Below are 19313 nucleotides of genomic sequence, written 5' to 3'. Positions count from 1 at the left end.
TTTCTGTAATTCGAAAATTTGGATTTCTGTAATTCGAAAATTCGAAAATTTGGATTTCTGTAATTTGAAAATTCGAAAATTTGGACATCTGAAACTGAAATTCGAAAATTCGGAAATTTAAAAATTCGGAAATTTAACTTTCCAAATTTCCCATTTTCGGATTTTAGATTTCTGAATTTTAGATTTTCTACATTTCCAATTTTCCAATTTCCAAAATTCCAAATTTCCGAATTTCGGAAATTCGAAAATTCTGAATTTCGAAAATGTGGATTTCTGTAATTTGAAAATTCGAAAATTTGAAAATTCGAAAACTCTGAATTTCGAAAATTTGGACATCTGAAACTGAAATTCGAAAATTTGGAAATTTGAAATTTCTGAAATTCCAAATTTCGGAAATTCAAAAATTCGGAAATTCAACTTTCCAAATTTCCCATTTTCGGATTTTAGATTTCTGAATTTTAGATTTCTACATTTCCAATTTTCCAATTTTCGAATTTCCGAAATTCCGAATTTCCGAAATTCCAAATTTCCGAATTTCGGAAATTAGAAAATTCTGAATTTTGAAAATTTGGATTTCTGTAATTCTAAAATTCCAAAATGTGAAAATGTGAAAATTCGGAAATTCTGAATTTCGAAAATTTGGATTTCTGAAACTCTGAAATTCGAAAATTCGTAAATTCGAAAATAAAAAAATTCGGAAATTTTCGGAATTAACTAATTTGTCAAAATTCGTTAAAAAACAAATTCGGAACTAAACAACTTGCACATGTCACAACCCCCCCACAATAAATACCAGGGTGGGGGTGGGGGGGGATCTATGTACCGCATCCATAGGCACCACCCACTGTCCATCCAGTCCTCAGATTTACACAGAGAGTTCAGTCAGGTTGGTGACCTGATTTTTTTTATACTGCAGTTAAGCAGCACACCCTGGTCCCGGCCCCCGCCCCCAGCCCCGCCCACAGCCTGAGACTGCCCGCCTCCTGTGCCCTCCTCCTCTCTCCTTTGTCAGGAGATCTGATTGGCTTCTGTTTCAGCCCCTCCCTCTCCCAGAGTGGCCCTATACGGGGCATTTCAATCTGACCTCTGGCCCTCCCAGGCGTACAGGCTCCTCCCCCCTGGAAATGACTGCCTCTGATTTCACCGCACCATGTGCATTAGAAGCTGCGGCAAGTCAGATAGAGCCCCGCCCCATTTCCTGGCTGGAGGACATCCAGCATCATCTAGCTCTAGCTCCTCCCCCCAGCCTGACTGTCCTCGGCCCCGCCCTTTTCCTTAACTGGATTTCCGTTCTTTCAATTATGGAGGCTCAGCGTCACATGTGGGCGTCGCCTATGTAAATACAGCCCGGCTAGAAACGCCCACTCCTCCACCCGGCAAAGCATAATTCCTCCCACTGCTTCCATCAGGGCTGGGGGCTCTGGAGAGGAGTACTGAGGCGGGGGGGGGGGCTGTGACGTTCTCAGGAAGCTATGTGCAGCCCCCTGCCGCCCCTGCCACCAGCCACGATCTGCCCGCATTGCATAGAGAAGCACTAAAAAAAGGAGTGAAAATGGAAACATATTAATAAGGGGGGAGAAAGGAAAAACATAAGCATGATAAACGTTAATAAAAACCCACTGGGGACATTTTCCTTCACTTCCTGTCCAGCCGACACAACAGGAAGTGAGATGAAATCCCTTCTTAGTTGTCACTGGCACAGATGTCCCCATTGGATGGTTTCCCCCTCTGTTCCTGTATCGGTGACAACCGTCATATCACGGATTCTCCCGTCCAGGAGACACCAAGAGTGAAAAATAGGAGAATCTTCCCACTGGGGACACAGCCCTTCCCAACCCCCATCCAAAACTTAAAGAAAGTGGGGTAGATTCAGGTACAGCTGCGCGCTCCTTACGGAGGCGCAGTGTACCCTTTTTTCCCTGCGCCTACGCAAATTATCTGCGCTACGCTTCATTCATGAAGCAGTAGCCACGTAATTTGCGTGAGCGCTCTTCAAAAATGCCCTGCGTAAGGGCGCCTAATGCAAATGATCCCGTAGGGGGGCGGGAATCATTTAAATTAGGCGCGTTCCCGCTCCGAGCGTAGAGCGCATGCTCCGTCGGGAAACTTTCCCGTCGTGCGTTGCGGCAAATGACGTCGCAAGGACGTCATTTGCTTCAAAGTGAACGTGAATGGCGTCCAGCGCCATTCACGATTCACTTACGCAAACGACGTAAATTTCGAATTTCGCGACGCGGGAACGACGGCTATACGTAACATTGGCTGCCCCTGCTATTAGCAGGAGCGGCCTTACGCGAAAGACGCCGTACGCAAACGACGTAAACTGCGTACGCAGGGCTCGCGTAACGTTGTGAATCGGCGTTAGTATGCAATTATACGCTGACCACAACGGGAACGCCACCTAGCGCCCTGCGTAAGAATGCAGCCTAAGATATGACGGCATAAGAGCCTTATGCCGCGCATATCTTAGGCTGCAGTCGGCGTAACGAGTTCTCTGAATTAGGAGAAGTCGTTACGCCTGCGCAAGTAAGCAATTGCGCTGCGTAACTATGGTTACGCAGGCGCAATTGCTCTTTGAATCTGGGCCAGTATTCTTTATTTATTATAATAATTGTTACTTTCATTGTTGCTTTTTTTATCATGTTGTTACTTTTGTATCATCGGCCGGGATTTTTGCTATTTGAGGATTTCCTGTGTTTCTGGCCCCTGTGATGGAATTCATTTTTTATTAAGCTGTTCGCAGGGGGGGTAAAATCTCATTCTCCTTCAAATTTCAGAACCCGCTGGGGCCCCATGAACATGATCCAGTGGCCCCCCCTTCCCCTAATCAGTGGTCGGTGAAGCCCCCGGGTCACGTGAGGTCTATAGGCAGCTGCCTCATCTTTTGGGCGGCTGCCCCCCCCCCCCCCCCCCCAAAACTTGCCACGTCCCCTAGGCCAGAAATCCCTGCACGCATTGCAGCACTTGTGTATAGAAATGCTACCCCCCCCCCCCAACAGCACAATACATACCTCCATCCACAATAGACCGCCCCCCCCCAGTCCTTTCAGATCTCATTATGGAGCAGCTGCTGCACAGCAGGGGGCACTCCGGACTAAATCCTGGGGGCTGACAGATGGAGCTTTGTCTCTTCCCGCCAGGAGGAGGGGGGGGGAGGGGGGGGGGCGCTTTATATCAGCGAAGTAGAAAAAGATATCAAAAACTTTCCTTCCTCTTCTGGCCTTGAGACGAGAGGATACATTGTATCCGAGATCCACTTCCTCTCCGAAGAGAGGAACGGCGTCCAATGTGGATGGACCCAATGAGCAGGGGCGTCCCTAGGGGGGGGCCAGAGGGGGCCCTGACCCCCCCAACATCATGCTGTGCCCCCCCAAAAAAAAAAAAAAAAAAAATTTTTTTTTTTGTAATTTTTGTTTTTTGCTACCCGAGAGGGAGAGCGTCCCCAGTCAGCTCTGCGGGGGATTCCTCCCCCTCCCTCTGCTCGCCATCACTGCATAATGCGAGCGCTCACACAACCAGATATTCTAGCCTGGACCGTGTTTAAAGTGGAGTTCCACCCATTTTTTTATGTTTGTCTGTGCTGCATGCTCTAATCTCATAGTGTTCAGAATGGACAATTTTTTTATTTAATTTGTTGCTTGTAAATACCTTTATTTTGTAGTCCTTCATTACTTCCTCCTCCTTATTTGCCTAGGCTATTTACAAGGGTTTCTGGGATAGGCATCATGTTACCCAGTAGTCCTTGCAAACCTGACTGAAACCTATTACATTGCTTGTGCACTGAGCATGTGCAAAGCTGAAATCCACGAAGTCATACAGTCTGGCTTCATGATGCCCACACTTAAGATGGCCACGGTCTATTTCTAGATTATAAACTATTTAAATGCTGTAACAACCTAACAGAACGGACCTTAGTTTACAGACTTACTTTACTAGAATACATTAAGCTTGTGTATTACAGGGGTATTTATATTTAAAAAGTGAAATTGTGGGTGGAACTCCCCTTTAAGTGTGTGCACTGCAGACTGCAGTACACTGTAATCACTGTAAAAACACTGTAAAAACTACATTATCTCCATCCCTTCTCTCTCCCCCCCATCTGTCTCCCTCCCCCTCTCCTGTTCTTTCAAAACATTCACAATTTAATTTCACTTTCAGTTAGGCAGATAATATATGGTGCAAATTTCTTTCCTGCATCCACAGATTGCAGGAAAGAAACTTGCATGATTCCCCCATCAACAGACAGTGGTGACAGGGGAATATCCCTCCTGCGCAGCAATTATATTCTCCTGACAAACAGTGATTATCACCAGTGGCTATACAGCAACCACTAGTGATAATTATAAGAGAATCTGCTTATTAATGGTTCAAATCTCAGCCAGTTTCTGCTGAACCAGCTGAGATTTAAACTGTCTATGGCTGGTCTTAGCTCTTAGGCAGCCCATACATTGATTAGCACTGTGGAGTGTCGGCTTCCTGTCGGGATCGGGCATGTGGGATTTCAAACACACCCGAGCCCATCTCTATTGGTTGTAGACAGTTGAGCTCCCTGCAGGTTGCTTAGCAGCAGTGGACCCTTCTCTGACATGCTGATCGGGATGCAATCCAGGTGATGCTCTTAGTCAAATCCTAGTCATAAATATCAGTGATTTTATTAATCAAAGCCCACACTTTACAGGCATAGAGCCACATGATTATATTTATGTGGTTGTACTCTTGATGCTAATAAATACTGTATTTATTAGATCTGACTGGGAGCATCACCTGGATCACATCCCGATCAGCATGTCAACAGAGAAGGTTATACAGCATTACTGCTGCTAGGTGACCAGCTGGGGGCTCAGCTCTCTATAACCAATAGTGCCAGCCTTCCCCTGCATGCACCCATAATGTCACCAGCACTAGGTCCTAATAGACTGCCGCCGCTGCCAAGGAGACAGATGCCAGACCAGCACTGTCAATAGCAGGGACAGGACAGCTGGGGATCCCCACTGTGGCAGAACACCAGGGCCCGGTGGCAAGACAACCTTTGCAACCCTGATAGTTCTCCCACTGCTTTGGACCCTTATATTTTCTTGGTGTGCTGGTGACATATATCTCTTGTTTTCTGCCACCCTGGGGGGCCCCAGTATAGTAGGAAGGGAGCCCACTGCAGAACATATGAAAGGGCCCATAGTGGGATCGTAGTAAAGGGCCCCAGGATATATATATATATATAATTGCATTTTATAGTTGGCCCCCCTACTTTTGTCCCTGTCCCCCCATGTGCCCCCCCTAAATATGAAAGCTGGAGACGCCACTGCCAATGAGAGCGCCGATACGGGGGCGCCCGGGGCGGATTTTATTACACAGAGTGGGGGGGCTCTGATGTGAAGGGGGGGCTCTGATATAAAGGGGGGGTTTTATGTGATGGGGAGACTCTGATGTGAAGGGGGGGGCTCTGATGTGAAGGGGGGGCTTTGAGGTGAAGGGAGACTCTGATGTGAAGGGGGGGCTCTGATATAAAGGTTTTTTTTATGTAATGGGGAGACTCTGATATGAAGGGGGGGCTCTGATGTGAAGGGGGGGCTCTGATGTGAAGAGGGGGGCTCTGATGTGAAGAGGGGGGCTCTGATGTGAAGGAGGGCTCTGATGTGAAGGGGGGCTCTGATGTGAAGGGGGGCTCTGATGTGATATGGGGGCTCTGATGTGAAGGGGGGGCTCTGATGTGAAGGGGGGCTCTGATGTAATATGGGGACTCTGATGTGAAGGGGGGGCTCTGATGTGAAGAGGGGCTGTGATGTGAAGAGGGGCTCTGATGTAAGGGGGGGCTCTGATGTGAAGGGGGGGGCTCTGATGTGAAGGGGGGCTCTGATGTGAAGGGGGGGGGCTCTGATGTGAAGGGGGGGCTCTGATGTAAGGGGGGGCTCTGATGTAAGGGGGGGGGCTCTGATGTGAAGGGGGGGGCTCTGATGTGAAGGGGGGCTCTGATGTGAAGGGGGGCTCTGATGTGAAGGGGGGCTCTGATGTGAAGGGGGGCTCTGATGTGAAGGGGGGCTCTGATGTGAAGAGGGGCTCTGATGTGAAGGGGGGGCTCTGATGTGAAGGGGGCTCTGATGTGAAGAGGGGCTCTGATGTGAAGAGGGGGCTATGATGTGAAGGGGGCTCTGATGTGAAGAGGGGCTCTGATGTGAAGAGGGGGGCTATGATGTGAAGGGGGCTCTGATGTGAAGGGGGGGCTCTGATGTAAAGGGAGGCTCTGATGTGAAGGGGGGGGCTCTGATGTGAAGGGGGGGGGCTCTGATGTGAAGAGGGGCTCTGATGTGAAGGGGGGGGCTCTGATGTGAAGGGGGGCTCTGATGTGAAGAGGGGAGCTCTGATGTGAAGGGGGGCTCTGATGTGAAGAGGGGGCTCTGATGTGAAGGGGGGATGACTCTCATGTGAAGGAGTGACTTTCTATTTCTGATCTTCCCAGCGCTGTAATAAGAAGCTCCTCCCTCTACGCAGCACACCTCAGGACGTGGCGGGGATGACTGGCATTTGAGCGCAAGCTCTGTGCAGATACGAGGACCAGGATTTCCCATCTACACACTCAGCAAAAAAAAACGGCAGTTTCAGGTAGACATGTGCAATTGATTTAGTTCCAAATTCGTTTTTTCGCCGAAATTCGTCAATTTGGAAATATTCAAATGAACGAAAAACCATTGTAATGAATATTTTGTAATTATTAAATTCAGAAATTCTAAAATTCGAAAATCTAAAAAATAAGAATTAAAATCCGAAAATTCTAAAGAACGAAAAATCAAAAACCTGAAAATGTGAAAAATCATAATAATAACTAACTATTAACCACTTAAGCCCCGGACCAATATGCAGCCTAAAGACCCAAGGGGTTTTTACAGTTCGGGACTGCGTCGCTTTAACAGACAATTGCGCGGTCGTGCGACGTGGCTCCCAAACAAAATTGGCGTCCTTTTTTCCCCACAAATAGAGCTTTCTTTTGGTGGTATTTGATCACATCTGCGGTTTTTAGTTTTTGCGCTATAAACAAAAATAGAGCAACAATTTTGAAAAAAAAGCAATATTTTTTACTTTTTGCTGTAATAAATATCCCCCAAAAACATATATAAAAACATTTTTTTTCCTCAGTTTAGGCCGATACGTATTCTTCTACCTATTTTTAGTAAAAAAAATCGCAATAAGCGTTTATCGATTGGTTTGCGCAAAATTTATAGTGTTTACAAAATAGGGGATAGTTTTATTGCATTTTTATTTTTTTTTATTTTTTTACTACTAATGGCGGCGATCAGCAATTTTTTTCGTGACTGCGACATTATGGCGGACACTTCGGACAATTTTGACACATTTTTGGGACCATTGTCATTTTCACAGCAAAAAATGCATTTAAATTGCATTCTTTATTGTGAAAATGACAGTTGCAGTTTGGGAGTTAACCACAGGCGGCGCTGTAGGAGTTAGGGATCACTGTGTATGTGTTTACAACTGTTTGGGGGTGTGGCTGTAGGAATGACGTCATCGATCGTGTCTTCCCTATAAAGGGAATGACGCGATCGATGCGCCGCCATAGTGAAGGACGGGGAAGCCGTGTTTACACACGGCTCTCCTCGTTCTTCAGCTCCGGGGAGCGATCGCGACGGAGCGGCTATAAACAAATAGCCGCGCCGTGGTCCCGGATCGCTCCCCGAGCGGACCCGACCTCCGCATGTAGCGGGGGGGGTCCCGATCGGACCCCCCACCCGCTAATAGGGGAGGACGTACCCATACGCCCATGTGCCTGTACGTGCCATATTGTGGACGTATATGTACATGGGCTGGTCCTTAAGTGGTTAAATTACAGGTATTGGAATTTCCTTTCAAATTTGGCTGCTAGTGATCGTAACGAATACAAATTTATCCAAAGTTTTGAATTATTCGAAATAACGAATGGAAATTCCAATACCTAGGGCCAGATCCACGAAGAAGTTACGTCGGCGTATCTATTGATACGCCGCGTAACTTCTAGGATGCTTTGGCGTATCTTTGTTTTGTATCCACAAAACAAGATACGCCTGAAGCTGGGCTAGATCCGACTGGCGTACGTCTTAGTACGCCGTCGGATCTAAGGTGCATATTTACGCTGGCCGCTAGGTGGCGCTTCCGTTGATTTCCGCGTTGAGTATGCAAATTAGCTATGTACGGCGATCCACAAACGTACGTCCGGCCGGCACATTTTTTTACGTCGTTTGCGGAAGGCTTTTTTTCGGCGTAACGTTACCCCTGCTTTATGAGGCGCAGCCAATGTTAAGTATGGACGTCGGGCCAGCGTTGAATTTTTCGTCGTTTAGGTAGTTTGCGTAAAACGTTCGCGAATAGGGCTTTGCGTAGAATGACGTTCACGTCGAAAGCATTGGCTTGTTGCGGGTTAATTTGGAGCATGCGCACTGGGATACCCCCACGGACCGTGCATGCGCCGTTAAAAAAAAACGTCATTTACGTGGGGTCAAGACGTATTAACGTAAAACACGCCCATAACTTAGTCATTTGAATTGCGCGCCCTTACGCCGACACATTTACACTACGCCGTCGTAACTTACGGCGCAAATTCTTTGTGGATACGGAAAATACACTGTAAGTTACGGCGGCGTAGTGTATCTGAGATACGCTACGCCGGACGTAAAAATGCGCCGATCTACGTGGATCTGGCCCCTATTATTTAATAGTTAGTTATTATTCCGATTTTTCGAGTTTTCACATTTTTAGGTTTTTGATTTTTTGTTCTTTAGAATCTTCGGAATTGAATTCTTATTTTTCGAATTTTCGAATTTCTGAATTTCTGAAACAAATTAATAATTATGAATAATAAGAAACTTTTTATTATTATTATTTATTATTATTAATTTCTTACGTTCCATTCATTTAGATATGGCATTCGTAACTTCGGATAAATTCGTAACTTCGGATAAATTCGCATTCGCTACGTTCATAAATTTGAAAGGAAATTCCAATACCTGTAATTTAATAGTTATTATTTTGGACTTTTGAATTTTCCGATTTCCAGATTTTGGAATGTACGACTTTACGAATTTACGAATACCGCATCCAAACGAATGGAACATAGCGAATTCGATTTTTTTTCTGAAGTTACGAATTTATTCGAAAATAATTAATTTCGATCATAACAAATGACCCGGAAAAAAAAAAATTAAACGAAAATGAACACATTTTTCAGCAGTGCACATGTCTAGTTTCAGGACCCCTGGAGGGGGGGGGGGTGACAGATCCGGGGGAGGGGGGGGTGACAGATCCGGGGGGCACTTACTTCCTTTTGCGCAGTTTATAGTTCTCCGTCTTGAGCAGGTAGAGTTTCTTGGCGAAGAAGACGGTCATCATGAAGAGGAGGAGGACCACCAGCGCCGCCGTGCCGACCGCCACGCACATCACCTGGAAGTCGGTGATGATGGACTCGCAGCGGAGACCCTTGTGCCAAATGTAATCCTGAGTGTTACACCTGAGGAGGGAGAGACGATACATTGTTACATAGAGGTACCTAGAGATACATAGAGATACATAGAGATAGATAGAGATGGATAGAGATACCTAGAGATACATAGAGATATATAGAGATATATAGAGATATATAGAGATATATAGAGATACATAGAGATATATAGAGATATATAGAGATACATAGAGATACATAGAGATACATAGAGATACATAGAGATACATAGAGATACATAGAGATACATAGAGATATATAGAGATACATAGAGATACATAGAGATAGATAGAGATACATAGAGATAGATAGAGATAGATAGAGATACATAGAGATAGATAGAGATACATAGAGATAGATAGAGATACATAGAGCTATATAGAGATATATAGAGGTACATAGAGATACATAGAGATACATAGAGATACATAGAGATAGATAGAGATATATAGAGATACATAGAGATACATAGAGATAGATAGAGATACATAGAGATACATATAGATACATAGAGATATATAGAGATATATAGAGATACATAGAGATATATAGAGATACATAGAGATATATAGAGATACATAGAGATTAGAGGTCGACCGATATATCGGCCGATATTTGGCCATTTTGGAGAAATCGGACGTTTTTTTTCCAAATTAGGACGATATTTAACATGGCCGCTAGCGGTGCCACAGCTCCGGAACTAGGCCGAAGCCGCGGCCTTTCCTGATGCTGTGACCGCAGCGGCAATCTGCGGATTGCCGCCGCGGTCACAGCATCAGGAAAGGCCGCGGCTTCCGCCTAGCTCCGGAACACCCAGCGTGGCAGCCAACCAGCAGGCCTGTAACAGCCAATCGGCGGCTGCCGACATCCTCCGCTGTAAAAAAAAACGTCCCCTGACGTGCTGCGCGCCCTGCCTCTGCTTACAAACCCCAGAATGCAGCGCGGGCCGGCCCGCGCTGCATTCTGGGGTTTGTAGGCAGAGGCAAGGCGCGCAGCACGTCAGGGGACGTTTTTTTTCACAGTGGAGGATGTCGGCAGCGGCCACCGCCGTTTGGCTGTTACCGGCCGCTCTGCATTCTGGCGATTGTAGGCAGAGGCGGGGCAGCACGTCAGGGCCAGGGACAATGGAGCTTTCTTGTGCTAGGAGATGGAACGGAGCCTGGAGCGCTCCAATGGTGGGCATTGATGAGGTGGCAGTGAATGACATTGGGCTGTACTGGTGGGCACTGATGTGAGGCACTGATGAGGTGATGCACTCGTTGGCACTGATGAGGTGATTCACTGGTTGGCACTGATGAGGTGATGTCACGCTTTAAAGCTGTGTACGCTCGTGGAATGGCGACAAACTACGGTATCTAAACATCTCCATAGGTGACGCTTTATACATATTACAGGTTACCTGTTCAGAGTTACAGGGGTCTAATGCTAGAATTATTGCTCTCGCTCTGTTTGCGGCGATATCTCACATGTACAGTGCAAACACCATTTACATATCTGGGTGCGACTTACTTATGTGTTCACTTCTGTGCGCAAGCTCGGAGGGATGGGGCGCTTTACATTTTTTTGTCCTTATTTTTTTTTTTTTTACACTGTCCCTTTAATTTTTTGATCACTTTTATTCCTATTATAAGGAATATAACATCCCTTGTAATAGAAATAAGAGGTGACAGGTCCTCTTTATGGAGAGATCATGTAATAGAAATAAGGGGTGACAGGTCCTCTTTATGGAGATCTCATGTAATAGAAATAAGGGGTGACAGGTCCTCTTTATGGGGAAAGACAAAAGAGAGAAGCGCCTCTGAGTATGCTGCTTTTAATTTAAAACATAGAAATATATCCAGCACTTACATCATAGTGGTATGGTGCAGTCGTGGAAGCTGGCGTGCATCTGTAGCAGACAGTCCGCAAAGCGTGAGAGCTGGGCAGCCGGAGAGAGCCGGGGAGAGAGACGGCTAAGTCCTAGTTGTTGTGCCGCTGCTAGGCAATGGATTCATCAGCTGTTGCGTGACGTCAGGTCGGACGGAGGCTGAGGGGGACCACAACGCGTTTCAGAGCCTGCGCACGGAAAAGACCAGCGCGCTCCTTTTTCAAGTGACACTTGAAAAAGGAGCGCGCTGGTCTTTTCCGTGCGCAGGCTCTGAAACGCGTTGTGGTCCCCCTCAGCCTCCGTCCGACCTGACGTCACGCAACAGCTGATGAATCCATTGCCTAGCAGCGGCACAACAACTAGGACTTAGCCGTCTCTCTCCCCGGCTCTCTCCGGCTGCCCAGCTCTCACGCTTTGCGGACTGTCTGCTACAGATGCACGCCAGCTTCCACGACTGCACCACACCACTATGATGTAAGTGCTGGATATATTTTTATGTTTTAAATTAAAAGCAGCATACTCAGAGGCGCTTCTCTCTTTTGTCTTTCTCTTGTATACACCGAGCTGGCTTCGCTCCCGGATAGCAGCCCTGAACTACTGCCTTCAACCACATCAGTTCCTCATTTTCATCAATCACAGCCTCTTTAGGCATTTTTGCTGGGACTGAACCTATCATGGATTTTTGAATATGAACAGTCATACTGTATATCCCCAATGTGTTTTGTGATTTTTATCTTAAACTAATCGATCCTTTTAATCAATTTTATTATCATTATTTTTATTAATTTTTAACCCTTTAGTTGATTGTTTTGTGCAAACACCCTGAGCGCTGTACTCCATCCATTTTTTTTATGGGGAGATCATGTAATAGAAATAAGGGGTGACAGGTCCTCTTTATGGAGATCTCATGTAATAGAAATAAGGGGTGACAGGTCCTCTTTATGGGGAGATCATGTAATAGAAATAAGAGATGACAGGTCCTCTTTATGGGGGAGATCATGTAATAGAAATAAGGGGTGACAGGTCCTCTTTATGGGGAGATCATGTAATAGAAATAAGAGATGACAGGTCCTCTTTATGGGGAGATCATGTAATAGAAATAAGGGGTGACAGGTCCTCTTTATGGGGAGATCATGTAATAGAAATAAGGGGTGACAGGTCCTCTTTATGGAGATCTCATGTAATAGAAATAAGGGGTGACAGGTCCTCTTTATGGGGAGATCATGTAATATAAATAAGAGGTGACAGGTCCTCTTTATGGGGGAGATCATGTAATAGAAATAAGGGGTGACAGGTCCTCTTTATGGGGAGATTATGTAATAGAAATAAGGGGTGACAGGTCCTCTTTATAGGGAGATCATGTAATAGAAATAAGGGGTGATAGGTCCTCTTTATGGGGAGATCTCATGTAATAGAAATAAGGGGTGACAGGTCCTCTTTATGAAGAAGATCATGTAATAGAAATAAGGGGTGACAGGTCCTCTTTATGGGGAGATCATGTAATAGAAATAAGGGGTGACAGGTACTCTTTATAGGGAGATCATGTAATAGAAATAAGGGGTGACAGGTCCTCTTTATGAGGAGATCATGTAATAGAAATAAGAGGTGACAGGTCCTCTTTATGGGGAGATCATGTAATAGAAATAAGGGGTGATAGGTCCTCTTTATGGGGAGATCTCATGTAATAGAAATAAGGGGTGACAGGTCCTCTTTATGGGGAGATCATGTAATAGAAATAAGGGGTGACAGGTCCTCTTTATGGGGAGATCTTGTAATAGGAATAAGGGGTGACAGGTCCTCTTTATGGGGAGATCTTGTAATAGAAATAAGGGGTGACAGGTCCTCTTTATGGGGGAGACCATGTAATAGAAATAAGGGGTGACAGGTCCTCTTTATGGGGAGATCATGTAATAGAAATAAGGGGTGACAGGTCCTCTTTATGGGGAGATCTTGTAATAGAAATAAGGGGTGACAGGTCCTCTTTATGGGGGAGACCATGTAATAGAAATAAGGGGTGACAGGTCCACTTTATGGGGAGATTGGAAATGAACTTAAAATTGCGCAGTTTACCGCGATTTGAAGTGCGTTGCAACGTGTGGGGCAACGCGTTTTGACCATTGATTTCAAAGTAGCATTTCCAGCCTTTAGAAAAGATTGAATTCAGTCGCATCGCTTGGATCCAGAAGCGCCCGCTGTGATTTGTGCAGAAATGCAGTGCGATTGTACATGCGGTGTAACAGCGTGAACCGGGGGGGGGGGGGGGGGGCTAAAGGGCGGAAATTCATTATAACAGCACCCTGTGCGCATTTTTGTCGCACCAAAGAAGCTCAGGTAATAAATTCTGGCGCTGAGCCAGTCGCAGTTTTTTTTTTTTTTGCGCTACATTATGCCGTAATATTTGCACACTTTGTTGCGCGACAATCATAGCCAAATCGCACTGTGCATGGGGCGCCATTAAGAATGAATAACACCCAAGTGCACGACATGCTTTTTGCCACACGTTCAACCAAAAATAGCCTAAAACAATAGCCCAATAATATTCAACCAAAAACATTAAACCAAAATAGCCTAAAACAATGGCCCAACACCATTCAACCAAAAAAAGACCAAAAACATTAAACCAAAATAGCCCCAAAACAATAACCCAACAACATTCAATCAAAAATAGCCTAAAACAATAACCCAACAGCATTTAACCGAAAATAGCCTAAAGCAATGGCCCAGCAACATTCAACCAAAAATAGCCCAACAACATTTAACCAAAAATAGCCCAACAACATTTAACCAAAAATAGCCCAAAAAACATTTAACCAAAATAGCCTAAAACAATAGCCAAACATTATTAAACTCAAAATAGCTTAAAACAATAACCCAACATTATTCAACCAAAAATAGCCTAAAACAATAGCTAAACAACATTTAACCGAAAATAGCCTAAAGCAATGGCCCAACAACATTCAACCAAAAAATAGCCTAAAACAATAGCCCAACATTTATCCAAAAATAGCCTAAAACAATAACCCAACACTATTCAACCAAAAATAGCCCAAAACAATGGCCCAACAATGGTCAACCAAAGTAGCCTAAAACAATAGCCCAAAACATTAAACCAAAATAGCCTAAAACAATAGCCCAAAACATTAAACCAAAGTAGATGGGGTGGGTATTACCGCGCTTACCACAAGAGTGGGGGGGGGGAGGGAAAAGTAAGGGGTACAGCTGTTGCACTAAATAGTGTATCAAACCAGGAACAAATGAAGAATAAAGGGGTAGTGCTGCGCTGTGAATAGGGAGTGGGATAACGTGCAGAGGAAGTGTAGCCAATCCTTATATATGGAAAAAAATGGAAAAAATTGAAAATATAGTCTGGCTACTAATCATGAGTAGCAATAATAAAAAATGATACTGGTATACCATACAAATAAATATCATCAAAATAAACGTGCTACAATGCAGCCAAAGCTAGCTGAAGAAATGTGAAATACAGAGGGCGACACGACTTCCAGCACGACTTTCAGAGGCGACTCCGACACGACTTGAACATGAACCACAGGGCGATCTGGGGCGATTTACAACACAACTTAAGCCTAGGTTCACACTGCTGCGAATTCAAAATTGCGGTAAAATGCGCGATTTTACCGCAATTTCGCAGCCGCGATTTTGCCGCGATTTCGGCCGCAATTTAATGTAAATCGCGGCCCGAAATCGCAAAAAGTAGTACAGGAACTACTTTTTGAAATCGCAGATGCGGCGTCGCACTGATTAGGACATTGCCATTGCCGACAATTGCCGCCGATTTGAGATGCGAATTGACATGTCAAATCGTTCCAAATCGTACCCAGTGTGAACCAGGGCTGAAGTCGTCTCCAGGACAGGAGACTTTCCAGTGGCCAATAAAACAACAATCAGCTCTGGGAGAGGGAGGGGGAGGGAGGGGGCAGGAGAGGTTTGCCTGAGAAATGTATGTTATCTTCCTGAAAAGTAGCTTCAGATAAGACAGTGATCCGACTTTTGAGGCGACTTCCATTGAAATCAATGGGTACAAGTCGGATTGAAGTAGTACAGGAACCTTTTCTGAAGTCGGATCGCCTTGAGTCGTGTGTATTAACACAGCTCCCATTCACTTCCATTGTTTTTCTCTACAGCGCGACTTGGGACCACTTGAGGCGACATGAAGTCGGATCGCAAGTCGCCCCAGTGTGAACCGTCTCTTACAGTGCTGGTGTCATATAGTGAAATAAATAATAACAAACGTACTGATACACAATAAAGTGTACAGCGTGCAAAGCACACCAGTGACTGTAATAAACTAGGTTAAATGTCCATGCAGCAGATAACTATAAACATAGCAGCAGGCAAAATCCAAAATAAAAGTGCTGGTGTAGATGCCAAAGTGACGTGAAAAAAGGGGTTGATTTCCGGTGTTTTCTTCAGAGTAAGTGAGGATGTCCCCTTACCTTACTGCTGTAAGGTAACAGCATAAAAACCCAGGTACACTTTTCTGGTCTTATCCACATAAGGTGTCATCAAAATGGACTGTAATTGGAAAAAATAGATCCCTCTCGGTAGTCACGTCCAAACCGTGACAGTGACTCGCACCCAGGGAGATGAAAGTGCCAATAGTGCAGTATCGTTTTAAAATTGGGTTTATTCAAACAAAATAATACACTAGGTACTCACATTGTTGTGATAAAAACAGGCATATAAAAACAGGGTGTTCGCCGACGTCACCTCCGGTACCTCTTGGTGGACTCTATGTAATACTCTTACGCGTATTCGTCACTTCTCGTAACTTCTTCAGGAGACTCTTAGGCCCAGATTCTCATACATTAGCGTTGCTCCTGGGCAGCATAATGTATGAGCTCTACGTTGCACCGCCGCAGGTTTACAGGTTTACATCCTGATTCTCAGAACACTTACCTGTAAACTTGCGGCGGTGTAGCGTTAGATTGCTCGGCGCAAGCCCGCCCAATTCAAATGGATCGGGCACCATTTAAATTAGGCGCGCTCCCGCGCCGAGCGTACTGCGCATGCTCCGTCGGGTAAATTACCCGACGTGCATTGCGCTAAATGACGTCGCCCCGACGTCATTTGCCTAGATGTATACGTAAATGGCGTCCAGCGCCATTCACGGACGTCTTACGCAAACGACGTAATTTGTATTCAATTCGACGCGGGAACGACGGCCATAGTTAACATTGGTTGCGCCTGCTAATTAGCAGGGGCAACCTTACGCGTCGGGTACGCTACGCAAACGACGTTAATTCGCTGCGTCGACCTCGCGTATGTTCGGGAATTGCCGTACTTACCTCATTTGCATAGACGACGGGGAAAAGCGACGATGCGACACCTAGCGGCGGGAAAAAAAATCATTTTTTATTATTGCTACTCATGATTAGTAGCCAGACTATATTTTCCATTTTTTCCATTTTTTTCCATATATAAGGATTGGCTGCACGTTATCCCATTAAACCCAAGTAGCCTAAAACAATAGCCCAAAACATTAAACCAAAATAGCCTAAAACAATAGTCCGACATCATTCAACCAAAAATAGGCTAAAACAATAACCCAACAATATTCAACCAAAAATTGTCTAAAACATATAGCCCAACAACTCTTTACTGAAAATAGCCTAAAACAATAGCCCAACAACATTCAACCAAAAATAGCCTAAAACAACAGTTCAACAACATTTAACCGAAAATAGCACAAAAACAATAAACCAAAATAGCCTAAAACAATAACCCAACAATATTCAACCAAAAATAGCCTAAAACAATAACCCAACAACGGTCAACCAAAGTAGCCTAAATACAATAGCCCAAAGCATTAAACCAAAATAGCCTAAAACAATAGCCCAACAGCATTTAACCCAAAATAGCCTAAAACAATAACCCAACAACATTCAACCGAAAACAGTTCAACAACATTTAACCGAAAATAGCACAAAAACAATAAACCAAAATAGCCTAAAACAATAACCCAACAATATTCAACCAAAAATAGCCTAAAACAATAACCCAACAACGGTCAACCAAAGTAGCCTAAATACAATAGCCCAAAGCATTAAACCAAAATAGCCTAAAACAATAGTCCGACATCATTCAACCAAAAAGTAGCCTAAAACAATAACCCAACAATATTCAACCAAAAATTGTCTAAAACATATAGCCCAACAACTCTTTACTGAAAATAGCCTAAAACAATAGCCCAACAGCATTCAAACCAAAAAATAGCCTAAAACAACAGTTCAATAACAATTGTCCAAATGTAAATGTATTCCGATACAAGATCTATCGCAAACACAACGCATTTCAGGGGCCAGAAAGCGCTTCCTCAGGGCTCGGAGATGGAACGTAGTACAAACCGGACTGAATTAAAAATACAAGGTTTTGAATGGGAGGAATGTGTCTCCACATACATCCCACCCATGATAGCAGCTGAAGACAGGTTCCTCCAGCTCAAGTTCCTACATAGGGCCTACTTCACCCCTCATAGAATGGCCAACATATACCCGCATCTTGATCCGAACTGTCCCAGGTGTGGGGTCGAGGTGGGGACCTTCTGGCACATGGTGTGGGACTGCCCGAAGCTTCGGCCGTATTGGGCGGGGGTAGCAGAGAGGCTTAGCGACATTGGAGGGACCAGAGCGCCATTGGACCCCTTGATGCTCCTTCTGAGTCATTTGGGCGAGGTTGAGGGAGACGGGTACACTAAGCTATGTATTACGTTCTCACTGTTCTATGCTAGGAGGGAGATACTGCTACGGTGGAAGTCGGTGGGACCTCCCACCCTTGGCTCCTGGAGGAAGGCGGTGGACTCGGCTTTGCCCCTTTACAAACTCACGTATGAGAGTAGGCAGTGCCCTGCTAAGTACGATAAGGTCTGGTCGGCTTGGGTGGATGCACCGGGATGGGGGGCCGGGGACTAAGATGGACCCCCCCCCCCCCCCGCCCGGCATGGGGGCCGTTGCCCCCCCTCTCTCTTGGGGCGCCGCCCACTTCGATCAGCTGCTGAGGTCCTTACACGTTTTGGTTGGTTATCTAGGGATTTGGCGCAGGGGCGACGGTCTTTTGCCCGCGTGTACTCTGAGGAGGACTCCGGTTGGGTCCGCGCCTGGTGGCTTACGGTTGGGGTGGGCTGGGGAGGGAGGGGCTATGAACTCGCACCTCGTTGCTTACTTTACTTTTATTATTTTCCCTTTTCCTTTTTGATTTTCCTTTGTTTTATGATCTGCAAACGCTGAAATCGCTTGTTTCTGACTGTCATCGTTTCTATGCAAATCCGGGGCCAGATTCACAAAGAGATACGACGGTGTATCTACAGATATCTACAGATACACCATCGTATCTCTGACTTACACTGGTCCTATCTATGCGCCTGATTCATAGAATCAGATACGCATAGATAGGGCGAAGATCCGACAGTGTTACACTGTGTTACACTGTCGGATCTTTTTTTAAATTTAAAAATGGCGCCGGGGGCGTTCCCGCTGATTTACGATAAATAATATGTAAATCAGCGAGATACGCAAATTCACGAACGTACGCTGACCCGTCGCAGTGTTCTTACGTCGTTTCCGTAGCGGTTTTCCGTCGTATACTTACCCCTTCTTTTATCAGGCTCAGCCAATGTTAAGTATAGCCGGCGTTCCCGCGTCGAATTTAAATTTTTTAACGTCGTTTGCGTAAGTCGTTCTCGAATATGGACGGACGTCGTTTACGTAAGCGTCGCAACCACTGACGTCCTAGCGACGTCAGTGGGAGCAATGCACGCCGGGAAATTCCCCCGGACGGCGCCTGCGCATTTAAATCGGCGCGGGAACGCGCCTGATTTAAATAGTACACTCCCCCTAGCCGCGGAATTTGAATTCCGCCGGGGGATTTAGGATCCGCCGCCGCAAGTTTGGAGGTAAGTGGTTTGTGAATTAGCCACTTGCCTTCTAAACTTGCGGGAGCGGATCTTAA

General features: G+C 45.4%; 1 protein-coding gene across 5 annotated transcripts in view; it reads right to left on the bottom strand.

The window, feature by feature from the left end:
* CSPG5 (chondroitin sulfate proteoglycan 5) overlaps positions 1 to 19313 on the bottom strand; it is a 104970-nt gene that overhangs the window by 41529 nt on the left and 44128 nt on the right. For all 5 annotated transcript variants that reach the window (XM_040355334.1, XM_040355336.1, XM_040355335.1 and 2 more), the window contains one exon: positions 9299 to 9487. In XM_040355334.1, the coding sequence (XP_040211268.1) occupies positions 9299 to 9487 (189 nt within the window). The remainder of the gene's footprint in view (positions 1 to 9298; positions 9488 to 19313) is intronic.

The sequence above is a fragment of the Rana temporaria genome, chromosome 5, assembly GCF_905171775.1.
Source record: "Rana temporaria chromosome 5, aRanTem1.1, whole genome shotgun sequence".
NCBI lineage: Eukaryota > Metazoa > Chordata > Amphibia > Anura > Ranidae > Rana > Rana temporaria.
Note: the sequence above shows the minus strand (reverse complement) of the source record. Positions and strands in the feature narration are given on the sequence as shown.